Source organism: Lonchura striata, chromosome 19 (genome assembly GCF_050655825.1).
Source record: "Lonchura striata isolate lonStrDom1 chromosome 19, ASM5065582v1, whole genome shotgun sequence".
NCBI classification, from domain to species: Eukaryota; Metazoa; Chordata; class Aves; order Passeriformes; family Estrildidae; genus Lonchura; species Lonchura striata.
Genome location: NC_140721.1, coordinates 7597995 through 7613793, shown reverse-complemented (window position 1 = coordinate 7613793; position 15799 = coordinate 7597995). Strand labels below are relative to the sequence as shown.

General features: G+C 53.1%; 1 protein-coding gene across 2 annotated transcripts in view; it reads left to right on the top strand.

Moving 5' to 3' along the window:
- The window catches only part of ATP2A3 (ATPase sarcoplasmic/endoplasmic reticulum Ca2+ transporting 3), a 54877-nt gene that overhangs the window by 27683 nt on the left and 11395 nt on the right, over window positions 1–15799 (top strand). For both annotated transcript variants that reach the window (XM_085557084.1, XM_021550859.2), the window contains exons 9-19: window positions 6643–6731; window positions 9168–9270; window positions 9484–9615; window positions 10408–10533; window positions 11610–11828; window positions 12288–12623; window positions 12702–12922; window positions 13567–13769; window positions 13873–13958; window positions 14656–14789; window positions 15205–15322. In XM_085557084.1, coding sequence (XP_085413210.1) covers window positions 6643–6731; window positions 9168–9270; window positions 9484–9615; window positions 10408–10533; window positions 11610–11828; window positions 12288–12623; window positions 12702–12922; window positions 13567–13769; window positions 13873–13958; window positions 14656–14789; window positions 15205–15322 — 1767 coding nt within the window. The remainder of the gene's footprint in view (window positions 1–6642; window positions 6732–9167; window positions 9271–9483; window positions 9616–10407; window positions 10534–11609; window positions 11829–12287; window positions 12624–12701; window positions 12923–13566; window positions 13770–13872; window positions 13959–14655; window positions 14790–15204; window positions 15323–15799) is intronic.

Genomic DNA, 15799 nt, shown 5'->3' with positions numbered 1-15799 from the left:
AAAAACTTTTATTCCACTTTCAGTTTCCTGAGAAGGGTGAGGCGATACAGATGCTATAATTCACGCCATCGCAATCAGAAGACAATTATTTCCTAATTACAAGCATTTATTGGTCTATCAAGCATTTCTTGTCCTATCTTGCCACACCATGCTGTAAATGACTTAAAGCTAATAATCTAAAACTACCCCTTGGTGGGTCCTACTACAATGCATCTTTCACAGTTCTATTTCTCTTAAGTATGCATTCTTATTTGCAAGGCCATCCTTTGAAACTCGTTTTTAGTTCTATTTCTCTCTCAACAATGTCTGTCCTATTCCATGGCATTTCTAAGTCAGCATTTCTTATCTCAAGGTTTGCATATGGATGCACACTGTGTGAGCCTTCTGTCAGGCCCTGAGAATTCTCTCCAAATCCATTTCCCACACTTCAGAGCACCCCATCCTGTGATGATGGGCTCTGTATCCTCACCAGAGCTGTGTCATGGTGGCAGTGTGGGGGTTTATTAGCAGGGAGGAGGGTTTATAGGAAGCCCTGAGGTCCTCCTGGCCAGGGTCAATAAGGATCAGGGCTTCTCTTGGCTTGGGGGTAATTAGAAAACTCACTTTTACCAGCACACCATTGTGGAAGTGCTGTGTTGCAGTCTCATTTCAGGGGTCACTTTCCAGGGAATGTTTCTTCGTGCTGGGATGTGGCACTGAGACAGAGCTCCTGGAGATGCTGATGCAATCAGCCTCCTCTGCCCTCTTCCTGTTTTTAACCTAACCAGTGAGAAATTCTGGACCATGCAAAATTACAAAGCCTGGACCTATGAAAACCATTTCTGATGGAGGGAGCCCTGGGGTGGTTTGGTGAAGAGTTTGAAGGTTCCTCATCTACCAGAGAGTTTTGCTCCCACATAAGTGGCCGTGTGGAGAGGTGACTTATTAGGAAAGCCTGGACCATCTGAGTGCTTCTCAGTTTTCCCATTAATCCATGAGTGTCAGGAAAGCTTTTTACATGCCTTTGGCGTGTCGTTTTTATAGGAGAACCTTGGAAAATGTGTTGCTTTGGGAAAAAAAGGACCTGGCCAACATCCCTCCTCTCTGACACGCAGATAGTGTGATGGGAAGCTGTGACAGTTTTGCAAAGTAGCCACAGGCTTTGGCCGCTGGTTAGCTCAGCACAAACTGCAGAGGAGTGGAAATGTCTGGTGTTTCTGCCCTGTGAGGGACACAGAACAAGACAGGGCTGGAACAAAGCAGGGACCAGACTGCCCATGACTTGCATGAGGAGGGGGTTCCCACCAGCCCCATTTTCAGAGCCGGTGATGCAGCAAAGCAAGGGCAGGGTGACCCCAGTGCTGAGGGTCTCCTGAGCTCTGCCCACTGCAGGAGGAGAAGGAGGAGTGACCCAAACACTTCCTACCAGCAGGTTTGCTCTTTGAGCTTGGCACAAAGTGCCACCAAGTGTGGCACAGTCAGGAGAGTCAGGATGGTGGTACCGAGGCAGGGAGAGGGACAGAGTGGGGCAGTGGCATGCCAGGGTTTTGGCATCAATTGTCATTTTGGCTCATCAGAATGAGCCCAGCAACTCTGAAAAAAAAAAAAAAAAGCAATTGAAAAGTCAAAGTATGCTCCAGCCCATCTCCCCATAATCCTGTTCCAATATCTGTTTGTTCACTTGGCTGGATCCTGGCTCCCAGGGCACAGTCCTGGGAGAAGGGCTGGCCCCAGCACCCAGAGCCAGGGCTGTTAATGTTTCAGGGACAGGGATTCCCGTGCTGACGTGGGCAGGACGGGGCTGTGCTGGCCCTGGGAGTGGCAGGTGGGTAAATATTTGTGCTGGGCAGCTGTTGGTGTGCCCAGGACATGCTCCTGTGCCAAGCAGCCAGCTCTGCCGTGGGGCTGAACAGCCAGCAAACCCAATCAATAACCTGGGAAAATGTATTAATTGAGTGTGGTTTCATTAAGTTGCCCATTAACAGGGTGAGGGCAGCTGCTGAGCTGCTGAGCAGGGCCTGCTCACTGTCTCAGGCTGGCATCAGCTCTGTGAGCTCTGCAGTGACTCTTGGAAGGCTTCAGGTCTGGTGTCAGAGCCTCAGCTGGGTTTTGAGAGCTGTGCCATGTCTCTGGGGACCCCCAGTTCTGGGGTCTCGTGGCCAGGGTGCTGTCTGAGCCAGGACACACCCAGTGGTCAGCAGGGATGAACCTGTGTCCCTCAGAGCCACCCAAAATGAGGGGCTTTGTGCTGGGGACTTCCTGGGGACTTTGTGATCCTGTCCACCCAGGATGGCCGAGGCTTTGGTGGTTTTGCTCTGACCTCCAGTCCACCCAAGGTTACAGTGACAAAGCCCCAAACCCACTTAGTAAATCAGAGTAAACCTGTGTTTTGTGTCACAGCTGGGGCTCTCTGAGATCTCCATCTCCCCCAGGGCAGGAGGAGCCAGGAGCAGCCTCCTCCCCACCATTCAATAACCATGGAGCTGGGAGCAGTGGGAGCCTGGCAGGAGGAGAAGGGACATGGAAGCATCACAGCTTTCACTGCTCTCACAGTTTAAATCACTCTCTTAAAGCTTGCAGCAGCCTTTTATGCATGCTACCTTAATTTTACAGCAAGGTGGCACTTGAAAATCAGGACCCAACGTGGAGATGTGGGCTCGGGGGAGGGGGAATGATGCTGGCACCCCATGTCTGGGAGGAGATGATTAGTGATATTTGGCTGTCTGAGATGGCTGCTGGCGTTTTGGGGGACAGAAGCACAAAGGGGTTTATTTTCCACAAACCTTGTAGCAGAGCCTGGATGTGCCAGCTCCCATCCCTGGTGCAGCAGCCCAGGAGCTGTGTGGGCACTGTTTGCTGTGCAATCTCCAGGGCACCGTGCCTTGGCTCAGCACTGTGGTTTGTCTAAACCTGTCACTGATTACTGGGGGACCTGGCTGGGGGTCCCCAGGGGCTGTGCCAGTTGCCAGTGGGTGCCTGTTGGCTGGGGCTGCTTCCAGTGCAGGAGGAAAATGATGCTGATCCATGGCTTGGTTGATGGAATAGTGACTGATGGTTACAGCTCTTACAGTTTCAGACAGCAATCCTGCCTTGCCTCCATGAGTAGTTCTTTTAAAGGCACTACAGAAAATACAGAGTAGTGCAGATAAATCCTTCACACCGACAAGCCCACAGCTGCTGCCATGTGCTGCTCCAGGGCTGGTGCACCCACAAGTGCCCTTTGCTTCCAGAAATACCCAGCAGCAGCATCCAGCTGTGTGATACAGCACCAGGCTGGGCAGGACCCACGGGACAGGGGAGGAAGAGTGATGCTGGAACCCTCTGGGAGAAGGGTGCACTCTTTGTGAGCATGTCATTACATTTTCCTTCCAGCCTCTCTGTTCATTAAAACCCCAAATCACTGGCATGGCTTTAAAGGGTTGAGGGCAGGGGAAGCCCTGGGGTGCTGCTGGCTCTGTTCCCCTGGCTGGAGCTGCTGCTCCCTGTGCAGAACAAGAGGTTGGGCAGCCCCTCTGTGAGCCTGACTTGTCAGCAGCCCCCAGCTGAGCTGCAGCATTCCCACCTCCTTCTATTCCTCCTAATATTATTTATATTATTTTTGTGATGGAAACTTTAGTTCTGCTCTTAACTGCTTAAGACACAGCTATTTCCTCTGGACTGTTTCCACTGCCCACAAACCTGCCCACTTCTCAGCCTGGAAACCTGACAAAACACCGACAGGCTGAGGGAGCTGGGCTGCTCAGCCTGGAGGAGAGGAGGCTCCAGGGAGAGCCTAGAGCCCTGTGCAGTGCCTGAAGGGGCTCCAGGAGAGCTGGAGAGGGACTGGGGACAGGGGATGGAGCAACAGGACAAGGGGAATGGCTTTAAACTGAAGGAGGAGAGATTTAGATTCGATTTGAGGAAGGAATTCTTCCTATGAAGGTGGGCAGGCCCTGGCAGAGGTGCCCAGAGCAGCTGTGGCTGCCCCTGGATCCCTGGCAGTGCCCAAGGCCAGGCTGGACAGGGCTGGAGCAGCCTGGGACAGTGGAAGGTGTCCCTGCCATGGCAGGAGGGTGGGATGAGATGAGCTCTAATGTCCCTTTCACCCCAAATCATTCTGTGACCCTCTGATCACACCAAAACCCTGCAAACACCTCTGCAGTGCCCTGGCTGCCCCCATGCTTGGCCAGTCACGCAAGCTGGGAGCAGCAGGAAATTTGATATAACCTCTGGTTGCTGTGGGTTATGTAGCACCTTTTTTGAAAAGGCATGGAAAAATAAAGGGCTTGGAATGTTGTGGGTTTTTTATTTCCCTTTTCCCCTTTTTAATAAGAAAGACGCTATTGTGAAAGCAATAATTGTTTTGTAGCCATGGGCATTTGAAAACAAACAGGCCCATATCAGGCACAGCCATCAGTGGCTGGGGTGGGTGCTTTCAGCTTTTTCAGAAATGAGTCTGGTTGGTGTTTCAGGAGTCCATTTTCTGAAGAGGCCAGGAGATTTTGGCTCTCTGGAAGGCTGATGGTGTTGGATATGGGTGCTTAGCCTTTGAATGTTCCTTTTGATGTTGTGTCAGACTGGGTGTCTTACCTGAGGTTCTGGGTCTGTCATCTCTGGGGGGTTGTTACCAAAGGAAATAGGTTTTCTTTATTGAGTTTACACCCAGCTGCCTCCAGGGGACCCGGGCCACCTCTTCTGCAGCACTTTGGCTCAATATTTTCTTCAGAACATTTCAGGGATGCTGATGGGCCTTCATGATGGGCCCTGGGAAAGGAGCTGAGGGCACTGATGCCTTGTGAAGGCTGCTAGAACAGACACTGGGCAGAGTTAAAGAATAAAGTTTATTTATTAAAAGGCCTCCATGGATCCACCTTGGGCAGCACCAGAGCCCAGCCAGGGCTGCACCCAAGATGAAGCAAAATGGTCCCAAAATGGACAAATGGTCATGGAGTCTCTCACTTTTATAAGTTCTGCTCCATCTGCATATTGGAGTTAATTGTCCAATTCCAGCTTTAGGTTATGCAGTCCCATCCTTCCTGTTTTTCTCTCTTCAGCCCACATTGTTTATGCTCTTGGGCCTGAGATTTGGATCATTTGTCCTTGGTCCCCAGCTGGAGAAGGAATTGTTTTGTCTCCCTGCACTGTGCAGAGAGCTCACCATCCTTTAATATGAAGCTCAGACCCACACACTAAAGCAGCACAGAATGTGAAAAATAGAAAAGCTAAAACCTGAGGCACGGGCATTAGCCCAGGATAGGGCTCATGGATATCTGCAAACAGCTGGGAAGCCATGGTGAGGTTGTTTTAGGCTCAGAGTTATTCACACTGGAGATCTGTGCTTTGAACCTGCTCCTTTGATTTACCTAATCCTGTAAAACAGGGAGGTGAGAAAACCTCCCTGGGGTGTCCTGGTGCTGGACATGCTGGCAGTGTGTGCTCCCCTGAACGTGCCCTTTATTGCTTGGCTTGGCCCTAAGCTCATACCTGGGGACGCCTCCTGTGTGGGGGAGGCTCCACCTGCCAACGTGGCTGCATTGATGAGGTGTCCTTGTCTTATTAGCAATAATTAATAATAATAGCAAGCTCACCTCTGTTTGTTGCCAGAGGAAACGTGGAAGGCACAGAAGTGGGTGGTAAGTGGAGCTGCTGCATCTCTGGTGCTGAGTGATGCCTGCTGATTCCTCCAGCATCTGTTGCTTCCCTCTCCTGGGGAACAACACAAATAACCGGAGGGGAAATAAATAGAGAAAAAACAATTATTTTGAGACAGGTTGGAGTGGAACAGTTTTCCCTGCACTTGCTTTCTGGAGGCACTCAGCAAGTTCATGGAGCTGAGGAGAGCAGCACTTCTCTGCATCCTAATTAAATCCTGGCTTCTCCCTGCAGCCAGGGAAATGCATTTGCCAAAGCAGTTTTATTTATTTATTTACATATTTACGTATTTATTATGTTGCTTTTTTACTTCAGTGTGGGTCATTAATAACAAAGAGCAGAAACAAGCATCTCTGAACTCTCTCCTCGGCCAGGGTCAGGCCCTGCTCTTGTTCCCAGGGATGCTGCCCTCAAAGGTGGGCTGTGCTGAGAAGGACAAGGGGGGACTGGGAGAGCTTGGGGAGAGGGGAATTTTAATTTTATTTCAGAGTTTGAGGGATTTGTCTCATTATAGCAGCAAAAGAGAAACTGGAAGGATTTTGAAAGGCAAAAATCACTAAAAATAGAGTGTGGGGGACTTTTCTTGCTCACTGGGGTTTTATTGCTGAGCTGAGCTGTGATCCCAGTAAGGCACAAGGCTGGTGGCTGAGAGGTGGCTGGGAAGGGGTGGCAGGGACAGCCACCCCTGCTCAGATCCTGCCCTGCAGAGGCTTTCCAGGGCAGGAGTGGAAACCTTGACCCAGCTCCTCCTCTGCTCCAAGAAAAACACAGGCACCTTCTTAGGAGCAGGCTCAGCATCTCTTGTCTCCTAGGGAAAGAAAGAGCTGGAGGAGGCAAACATGGAAAAGGCAGAGGAGAGCTGGAAGGATTTGGGGACAGCCAGGAGCTGTGGCTGAGCAGGGATGGGCCAGAGCCTGGTGCCAGCAGGGCTGTGACTGGGACAGTACCAGCTGCTGGGTTTCCAGGCTGGGCACGAGGCTTGTGCCAAAAATTTGCTGCCTAATGCTGTGTTTCCACCTCTCTCCCTGGCAGATGTTCATCATGGAGAAGGTGGAGGGCACCCAGTGCAGCCTGCACGAGTTCAGCATCACCGGCTCCACCTACGCCCCCGAGGGACAGATGTGAGTGAGGTCCCCTCCCCTCCCCGGGGACACTGGGTGGCCCTGGGCTGGCAGCAGAGTTGGGGCAGGGTGGCAGGGTCAGGGCTGGGGAGAAAGGAGGGGTTTCCACGGTGGTTGGCAGTCCTGCCCATGGGGATACCCACTGGGTGATTGACTGTACCCTGCTGTTCACGGGGAGCAGGGCAGTGCTGTCCCTGTCCCCCGCTGGATTTGGGTGCTGCTCACCCTGGCTCTGCCTTCCCACTCCTCAGCAGAGGGGCTTCCACACACTTGGCTCTCCCTTGGTTAGCAATCCCAATAAAACAAGGCCACCTGTGAGCCAGAGAAGATGCCAAATGTGGGCATGGTGATGAAGGAGGCTTTTTGCAGCAGCAGGTGACTCTCCGTGGTTCTGGAGCCTGCAGTTTTGCTGTTGACTAGTGACTGACTAGGATGCAGGGCAGGCAGCTTGTCTAGGAGCCACCAGCAATGCTCAGGGAGGCTTGCAAGTGGCTCAAACCCCACAAGGAAAGAGCTCCCCGAGCCCTGTGCCCACAGCAGGGATGGCTCCCATGGCTGGTGTGCCCAGGGCATGATCCTGCTGATGGCAGGGGTTGTCTCAGGGCAGACATGAGCTTTGCAGAGCTGCAGCTGAGGGCAGGGAGGGGAATCTGGGGGCTTTTCTCTGAAGTGTCATCACACACATGGGGTTTTCTGCTGTTGTTTTTGTTTATTCCTGTTCTTTGGAAGAAGGTGATGTCCCCCAGTGTGGCAAAGTCTAGGAAGAAGGCAAATGAGAAGCTCAGCTGGTGGTGGGAGCACTCTGCTCCCCTTTGCTTTGCTCAATGATCCCAGACAGATTTGTCAGCCTGGTCCCTTCTGCTCATCTGTGGAGCAGCTGTAATTCATCTCAGCCACAGACTAAATTTCATGAATATTTATAGAGCCAATTTGATCCTTGGCTAGGAATCTCCATTAAAAACTGAGCCAAGTCATAAGCTGGTGTCAATCAGTGCATTTCAGCTAAAACTGAGGAAGACCTGGGGGCTGAACTTCTGCCTGCCAACCTCTGAAGCTCAGTCCCCTATCCTCTGGGGGCTGCATTCAGGGCCATTCTGTTGGTCTGCAACAATTTGTGTTGTTCTTGAGTTTTGCTTTAGCCCCATCCTTGTATTGTGTATTAAGAGGGATGTGTGGGCTTGCTGAGAGACCCCCCCCTTCCCCCAGGGCTTGTGGCACTGAAAGGCTTGTTTGCTTTAAGCTGGCCTTGGCAGGGGGATATTTCCTGCAGGACCCTGGGTTTGCTCACACAGCACCCAGCAGCAGCACCTTTGCTGATGTTTTCCCAGCACATGGGGCTGACCCTGCAGGCACTGCTGACAATGGGGCTGTAACCTCCCATCCCTTCCCAGCAATACCCAGGGGATCCCATGCTGCAAAAGCCACGCTTGCTGTGTCTGCAGCTCCCTCCTCCACCCACTGTCCCCTCCTGTGAGCCCAGGGCCAGGCAGCCTCTCTGGGCAGGAGCAGTGGATCTCCCTTCCCACTCACAGCCCAGTCTGGCTTCGTCTCCCTCAGCAAACAGATTTTTCAGATTTTCTTGGCTGCTCCGTGTTTTCCGCTCCCGAGCTGTAACAAGGGCTCCAAAATGTTCTTTCCATTAGGAACCAACAGTGGAATAAGCTGATCCTAGTAAATGCCTGACAAATTATTTTTCCAGCCAGCAGATGACCGGCTGGGTTTACACAGCTCTAACCTGCAGTTACCTCTGCTGGAACCAGGATAATTTTTTATTTCCTTCAAAACCACTGCTACCATTCCTACCACCAGGCGAGGAGAAGCTTCTGGCTTGCCTGGAGTGCTTAGGGCTGCTCCTTTCCATAGCAAAGAGCTGCTATTTAGGAAGCAAAGATCACAGTTCAGCACTTGCTTGGAATCAGTCACAGCAGTGCAGCTGTTAAAGCTCTCTGCTGCTCCTAAATGCTCCCTTGGGTTCCCTCTGGAGTGTGAAACAGCATCACAGGGAGGAGAAGGGACTTGCTGTTGCTTCCACAGCTCCTCTCCATTCAAAGCAAATGGAAAACCCTGAGGGGGTGGATGTTAACCTGAATTTCTTTGCCCCTTTTCTGGTCCATCACCTTCATCATCAGCCTGTGAGCAGCCCCTGCTTGCTCCTTTGAACTCCTCTGCAGCCCCCATTCTTCTGGGCCACTTCCAGAATTTATTTGCCTCCTGTGATCTTTTATTTGCAATTTAGTGCCGCCCCATTTAATAAAGTACAAAATATGAACCCAAGGATTTATTGCCAGCACTGGTGCTTTAACTGGGCTTTTGATTCCCCTTTTGCAAGAATGGTATGTAGGCTATCTATGCCCCTAGAAGGGATGTTTAGGGTGAGCCAAGGGTATGTGGAGGTGTGAGCTGGTGTGAGGCTGTTGGGTTGTTTTCTGCCCGCAGCCTGAAGGACGAGCAGCCGGTGCAGTGCGGGCAGTACGACGGGCTGGTGGAGCTGGCCACCATCTGTGCCCTCTGCAATGACTCCTCGCTGGACTACAATGAGGTGTGGGGGCACCAGGGCCAGGATGGGGTGGGGGGATGCTCTTGCTGTGCTTCAGAGCAAAGCCAGTAGAGTTTGTCCCTTGGGATCCCCTTCCCTGGCTTCAGCTCATCCCAAGGGGATGCTCTGGTGTGGTGGGTGGCAGCATCCTTGGGGGCAGCAGCAGCATGTAGAGGATGTGCTCTAAGGCTTAAGCTCTTTTTTTCTGCCCTCTAGTCCAAAAAAGTCTATGAGAAGGTGGGGGAAGCCACTGAAACAGCCCTGACGTGCTTGGTGGAGAAGATGAATGTCTTCAACACAGATCTCAGCAAACTCTCCAAGGTGGAGAGAGCCAACGCCTGCAATTCAGTGAGTGGGGAGAAGCCCCTGTGAGCTACAGCACTGAGGGACAGGAGGGAGAGGAGGGACTCAGGACGTCTGATATTTGGGCAAATAAACACTTGCAATGATCTAAGGGACTGATTTGGCACAAGGCTGCAATTTCCAGGCTCTCATGGTGAGCTGTTTTTGGAGCTGTGGCCCTGGGGGGGCTGATGCCAGGGCCTTGAGGACCAACGTATGTGGAGCTTTGGAGGTGATTCCTGAGGCTCCAACTCGGTCCAGTCCCTGCTCAGGCAGGAGAGACCCTCTAAATGATAGCCTCAGCTCTGGCTGCAGATGGGGAAGTTTGGAGTTATCTCTAGGTGCCCAGTTTGCACTGAGCAGTCACCCTTCAGCATGAGCCAAACCCTATTCCCCAGAGCCTTGCCTGCCCCAGTGACATTTGCTTCTTGGAAGCCTCTGTTTTTGAGATGAAAGTATCTTGTGCTGGCTATTCCCCTACTCCAGTGTCTCCCTGTCCTCCTGGGTGAAAACATGCTTTATTTTGGATCTGTATTTCCTCTGCTTTAAATCTTACAATGTCTTTCCTTGCTCAGAGGGCTCTCTGTTCCAGCATTTTTCCCCAGGATAGATCTGTGCAGGTTGTAATAAAACTCCTGACTTTTTTCTGATACAGAAATCTTGTAAGCCCTGTCCCATCTTTCCCGGCTCTTGTGGCTGCCTTTCTCCTCCACCCCAGGGCTCAGCAGGGCTGTCAGCCAAGGCAGAGAGCAGCAGCATCCCTGGCATGTCCTGCTCAGCCCCGTGCTGTTCCTGCAGGTGATCAAGCAGCTGATGAGGAAGGAGTGCACCCTGGAGTTCTCCCGGGACCGCAAGTCCATGTCCGTGTACTGCACTCCCAGCGGGCCTGGCAGCAACTCTGCGGGCAGCAAGATGTTTGTCAAGGTAGGGGTGGCACCTGCAGGGCCACCAGCCTCACACCCAGCAGCACCTGGCCCTTGCTGCACAGGGCTGTGCTGATGCTCTGCAGCTCCTCTCGCACTCTGGGGAATGTGAGAGGAGCTGCAGAGCATTCCCTGCAGCTCTGGAGGAAACTCTGAGCTGCCTGGGGATCCAAGATCCAGCAGGTAGGCTGGTGGGGTCGGGGGAGTTTTTGCCATGTTGATTAGGGAAGAAAGGGGGTGAGATGCTTTAGAGAGGGGCTGAGTGTGCTGGTGCTGGGCCAAGGGAGAGCGGAAGTAGTGCAGAATTTGGGCACTTGCTTTTATTAAAGGCTTGGACCCTCTGGATGCCAGTAATACCCAAAGGATGATATCCAGTTTTCCACTGTAGCCAGAAATAAAATAGTGCTTCACAGGGCATTTTCTTCCCAAGAGAGGACATGCGGTGGAATTTCTCCCCGCTGACTCTGAGAAGATTTGGATATTGTTATTCCCACTGGGAGATTATCTGGGTAGGTGAACTCTGCCCTCCAGGTCAGGCTGGGACCCTCCGAAGCCTCTGATCTGTGTCCCTGGGTGAGCTTTTTAAGAGGTGCAATAGAAGGATTGCAAGTTTAATATAAAAGAGTAATATCAGTGTCCTTTGTAAGGTCAGAAGGGCTGGGGTGAGAGGCTGGGATGCTGAAGGACATGTTTTCCTGAATTGCAAAGGCATCACAAGCATCTGCTGAGTATCCCGCATTTTTTCCCTCACAGATTTACAGCCCTTATCCCCAGGTCGGAGGAGAGATCTGTGGGGCAGGAGTGTTTTGGGAGGATATATGGGTTTTTCAGGAGTCAGCTGGCTCTCCAGCAGATCCTGCTCTTGGTGACCTGGCCTGGGTTCATGCTCCGGGGTGTGATCCCGGTGTGCTCGGTTGGAGGCTGCCATCTAGTGCCCTGAGCCACAGGGCCGGATGCGTGCTGGAATTTTGGGGAGATCTCCTCTGCCTTTGCCCAAACTTGGTGCCTTCCCTCGCTCTGGCACTTCCTGAGATCCCCCAGCTTCACTCCAGCCCCTGAGCCCCCTCTCCTCCGCAGGGAGCCCCGGAAAGCGTCATCGAGCGCTGCACCCACGTCCGCGTGGGCACCGCCAAGGTGCCGCTGACCGCCCCGGTGCGGGACAAGATCCTGGGCAGGATCCGGGACTGGGGCATGGGCATGGACACCCTGCGCTGCCTGGCCCTGGCCACCCACGACTCGCCCGCCCGCAGGGACACCATGCAGCTGCATGACTCCGCTGCCTTCGTGCGCTACGAGGTACGGCGCCGCAGCCTTGGCCGGGAGCTGTCTGCCTCCTTCCCAGGGTTGCCCCTCGTACTCCCAGCTGTCCCAGCAGTGTTTGCCCTCTGGGTTCTCTGTGGGCAGTGTGGGCTCGTCTCCTCTGCAAATCTCAGGGGCTGATCTGAAAGGATAACAAGCCCCATCTCACTGAGCATGTTTTCCTATGGAGTGGCTGCTGAGAGGGCCTTGGAGACCATTGTGAGGATGAGGAGGAGGGGAGTAAAGAAAAAGCGTGTGAGGAGGAGCAGAGGGGATGGGAGTATCCCACTGGATTTGGGCTGTAGAGTGCATCCGTGGGGCAGTTGGTAGGAAACCTCTTGGAAGTTTCTTCCCAGGGGAAATCCCTGTGAAGCCCAGAGTGGTCACAGCAGCAGCGGGGAAGTGGATGCATCCCAAGGGGTTAATGTGGGTCTGGGGTGTGTTCCTCCCACCCAGAACAACCTGACCTTTGTGGGCTGTGTGGGGATGCTGGACCCTCCCCGCAAAGAGGTCACCTCCTCCATCGAGATGTGCCGCAAGGCCGGCATTCGCGTCATCATGATCACCGGTGACAACAAGGGCACGGCGGTGGCCATCTGCCGCCGGATCAGCATCTTCTCCGAGACCGAGGACGTGTCTGGCAAGGCCTACACGGGCCGGGAGTTCGATGAGCTGCCCCCCGAGGCGCAGCGCCAGGCGTGCCGGGAGGCGCGGTGCTTCGCCCGCGTGGAGCCGGCGCACAAGTCCCGCATCGTCGAGTACCTGCAGTCCTTCAATGAGATCACGGCCATGGTGAGCCCTCAGCCCAGCCCCTGTCCCCTCCTCCCCGCCCTGCCCAGTCCCTGGCACACCTAAGCACGCTTTGTGCAGACAGGTGATGGCGTCAATGACGCTCCGGCCCTGAAGAAGGCAGAGATTGGCATCGCCATGGGGTCGGGCACGGCCGTTGCCAAGTCAGCTGCTGAGATGGTGCTCTCTGATGACAACTTCTCCACCATCGTGTCGGCCGTGGAGGAGGGCAGAGCCATCTACAGCAACATGAAGCAGTTCATCCGCTATCTCATCTCCTCCAACGTCGGGGAGGTCGTTTGGTGAGAGCCTCCCATGCCGGGCACCATGCTGCAGTGGGGGGACACATCCCCTGGGGCAGGGGACCTGCAGTCGGCAGCATGTAGTGCCCAAACTGGTAATCCCAGGCACCATGTTTCATTCCCCAAGGACAGGGAGATTTTTATTTTTTTTTGTAGTTTTACAATCCTGCCATCCTGCAGGACCTGTTCTGTCAAAGTACTGCCCACTTAAGCTCATGCCTGATCTGGGTGCAGATATTTGTGCACAGGCTGCTGTCACCCAGTCACAGCTATCCCTGCCCATGCCCATTCATCCCAGTCCTCAGCAACATCAGCACAACCTTGGGATCACTTGGGCATCCTTTGCCCTTGCATTTCAGCATGGGTGTTTGTGCTGGGAATGGGAACCTTTGTAGTCTGGGGACATCAGTAGTTGGGTTGCAACTGCAAAGCAAATTTCAATAGCAACAGAAACAGATTTTAGCTGCAAAATTCAGTGCTGGGCTTCAGGTTCCTTATTAGGAGCTGTGGGTTGGTCTGCAGGACTTGCGGTGGATATTCAGTTTGGGGCTTTGGATCCAGATGCTCTCTCCCCCTTGCATGACACAGAACCTTGACTACCCAGAGCTTGTCTAATTTCACATCTCTTGTTTTTTTCCCTCCAGTATCTTCCTGACAGCCATCCTGGGCTTGCCTGAGGCCCTCATCCCTGTGCAGCTGCTGTGGGTGAACCTGGTGACAGACGGGCTGCCGGCCACCGCGCTGGGCTTCAACCCACCCGACCTGGACATCATGGAGAAGCAGCCCCGCAACCCCAAGGAGCCACTCATCAGTGGCTGGCTCTTCTTCCGCTACCTGGCTGTTGGAGGTGGGCGCTGCCGGGCTGGGTGGGCACTCTGAGGTGTGCCTGGGGTGTCCTGGGTGGGGTCCCTCTCCGGGTGCTGGGGTAAGGGTGTCTCTCTTGGCCACAGTGTACGTGGGCCTGGCCACGGTGGGCGCAGCGACCTGGTGGTTCCTGTACGACGCCGAGGGACCGCAGGTGTCCTTCCATCAGCTGGTGAGTCAGGAGGGGAACGGGCTGACAGCTGGGGCAGATGGGTGAGGCTGTGCATTCACGTGTTGGGGTCTTTCATCTGTCTTTCCTCTGTGTTGGTTGCAGCATTCTCAGATTCCTAGTGGAGAAGACAGTAATTTAAAACAGAAGCAAATTCTCTCCCTCGGGCTGTTTCCAGCCTTGCTTCTGTGAGCCACCAGCATGGTAGTGAAAGTTTCAGATTCAGAAAGATTCAGAGAAGCTGAAAGCAGCTTCTGTGCTTCATCCCTTATTGGAAGGGATCTGTTCTTATGTTACATTACTATAGCTAATGTGAAAACTGCAGGGTAGGGGGAAAGCAGGTGCTACCACATACCAATGGCATGTGCAATGCAAGATGGATTTCTGATGGAGACACGTGTGTGCTCAAACTCCTTCCAACTGCACCTGAGAGCCTCAAAGCCACTGTCCAGCCATACCTAAGGAGGACAGGGAGACACTGGAGTAGGAGAGTAGCCAGCACAAGACATTTTCATGTCAAAAATAGATGTTTCCAAGGCCCAACCCCAAGAGAAGCTGGGTCACTGTATCAGTTTATTGGTGGGATATTTAACAGCAGCACAGTTCATCCCGTGCCCCCCAACCAGTCGACTCTTCCTCCTCTCTCCTGCCTTTTCTGCTGCTCTGCCATGTATTTACCAGCAGTTTCCTGTGCTGACAGAGGAACTTCATGAGGTGCACTGAGGACAACCCCATCTTCGAAGGAATTGACTGTGAGATCTTCGAGTCACGATACCCAACGACGATGGCTCTGTCTGTGCTGGTGACAATCGAAATGTGCAATGCTCTGAACAGGTGTGCTGGCCACAGGGCTGCTCTCTTTGCTCTGTGCATGACTGATTTTGTCTCTTTGGGTGTCTGTGGGTGGGGTGAGGGCTTTGCTTTGGCTCACCAGAGCCATTCAGAGCACCCTCGCAGGGGATCACTGGGTTTTCCATAGAGAAACTCCTCCAAGGCAGTGTGCTGTAGCTGAGAGCAGTGAAGGAAGAGCTGGATCTGCATTCATTAGTGATTTGGTCATTAATAATCAGCCCTAATTCACGCATTGCTGGTTGTATCCACATCCAGTTTGCAGCAAAGCCTGAAGATGAACAGCCTGGAAAAGGAAGGATATAGCATATGGCCTTGCATGTTAGAGGGAAATGAAATTCCCAGCATGGGGAGGTGTGGGGAGGTTTCTGGAGCTAACGTGGTCCCCTCACTTTCACAGTGTCTCTGAGAACCAGTCGCTGCTGCGGATGCCACCGTGGCTCAACATCTGGCTGCTGGGGGCCATCATCATGTCCATGGCTCTGCACTTCCTCATCCTCTATGTCAAGCCCATGCCTGTGAGTGCCCTCTGTCACCTCCCTGTGCCTTCTGTGGACAAGGACATCCTTGGAGCAATCTTTGGGTTGGGAAATTTCTGGAATGGCTGTTCCCAGAAGGTGCCCTCAGGGCCAGGTCCCATGGCTCAACCCAGCATGGAAAATAGGAGTCATTCTGCCCCAAGAGCCAGGAGTACAAAACTCTCCCTATGGGCAATGCAAAGGCTCTGGATATCTCCAGAAGGTGGTTCAGTCCTTTAGGAATTGTCTCCTTTGCTAGGCTGAGGATGCCTTGGTTGATGCCCAAATGTGCTCAAGATGAAGTATGTTTGTGTAGCCAGGACATTGCATTGTCCCTTGTCACCTGCTAGGCACCTGTGACCACATAAACACACAGTCCTACTTGTGCCTCACTTTCCCCATCTGCAGGAGAGGTGAAGACCATCATTTTTTACTCATCTTGGCCGAGGTCCACCTTGCCAATCCTTGAAGAAATCC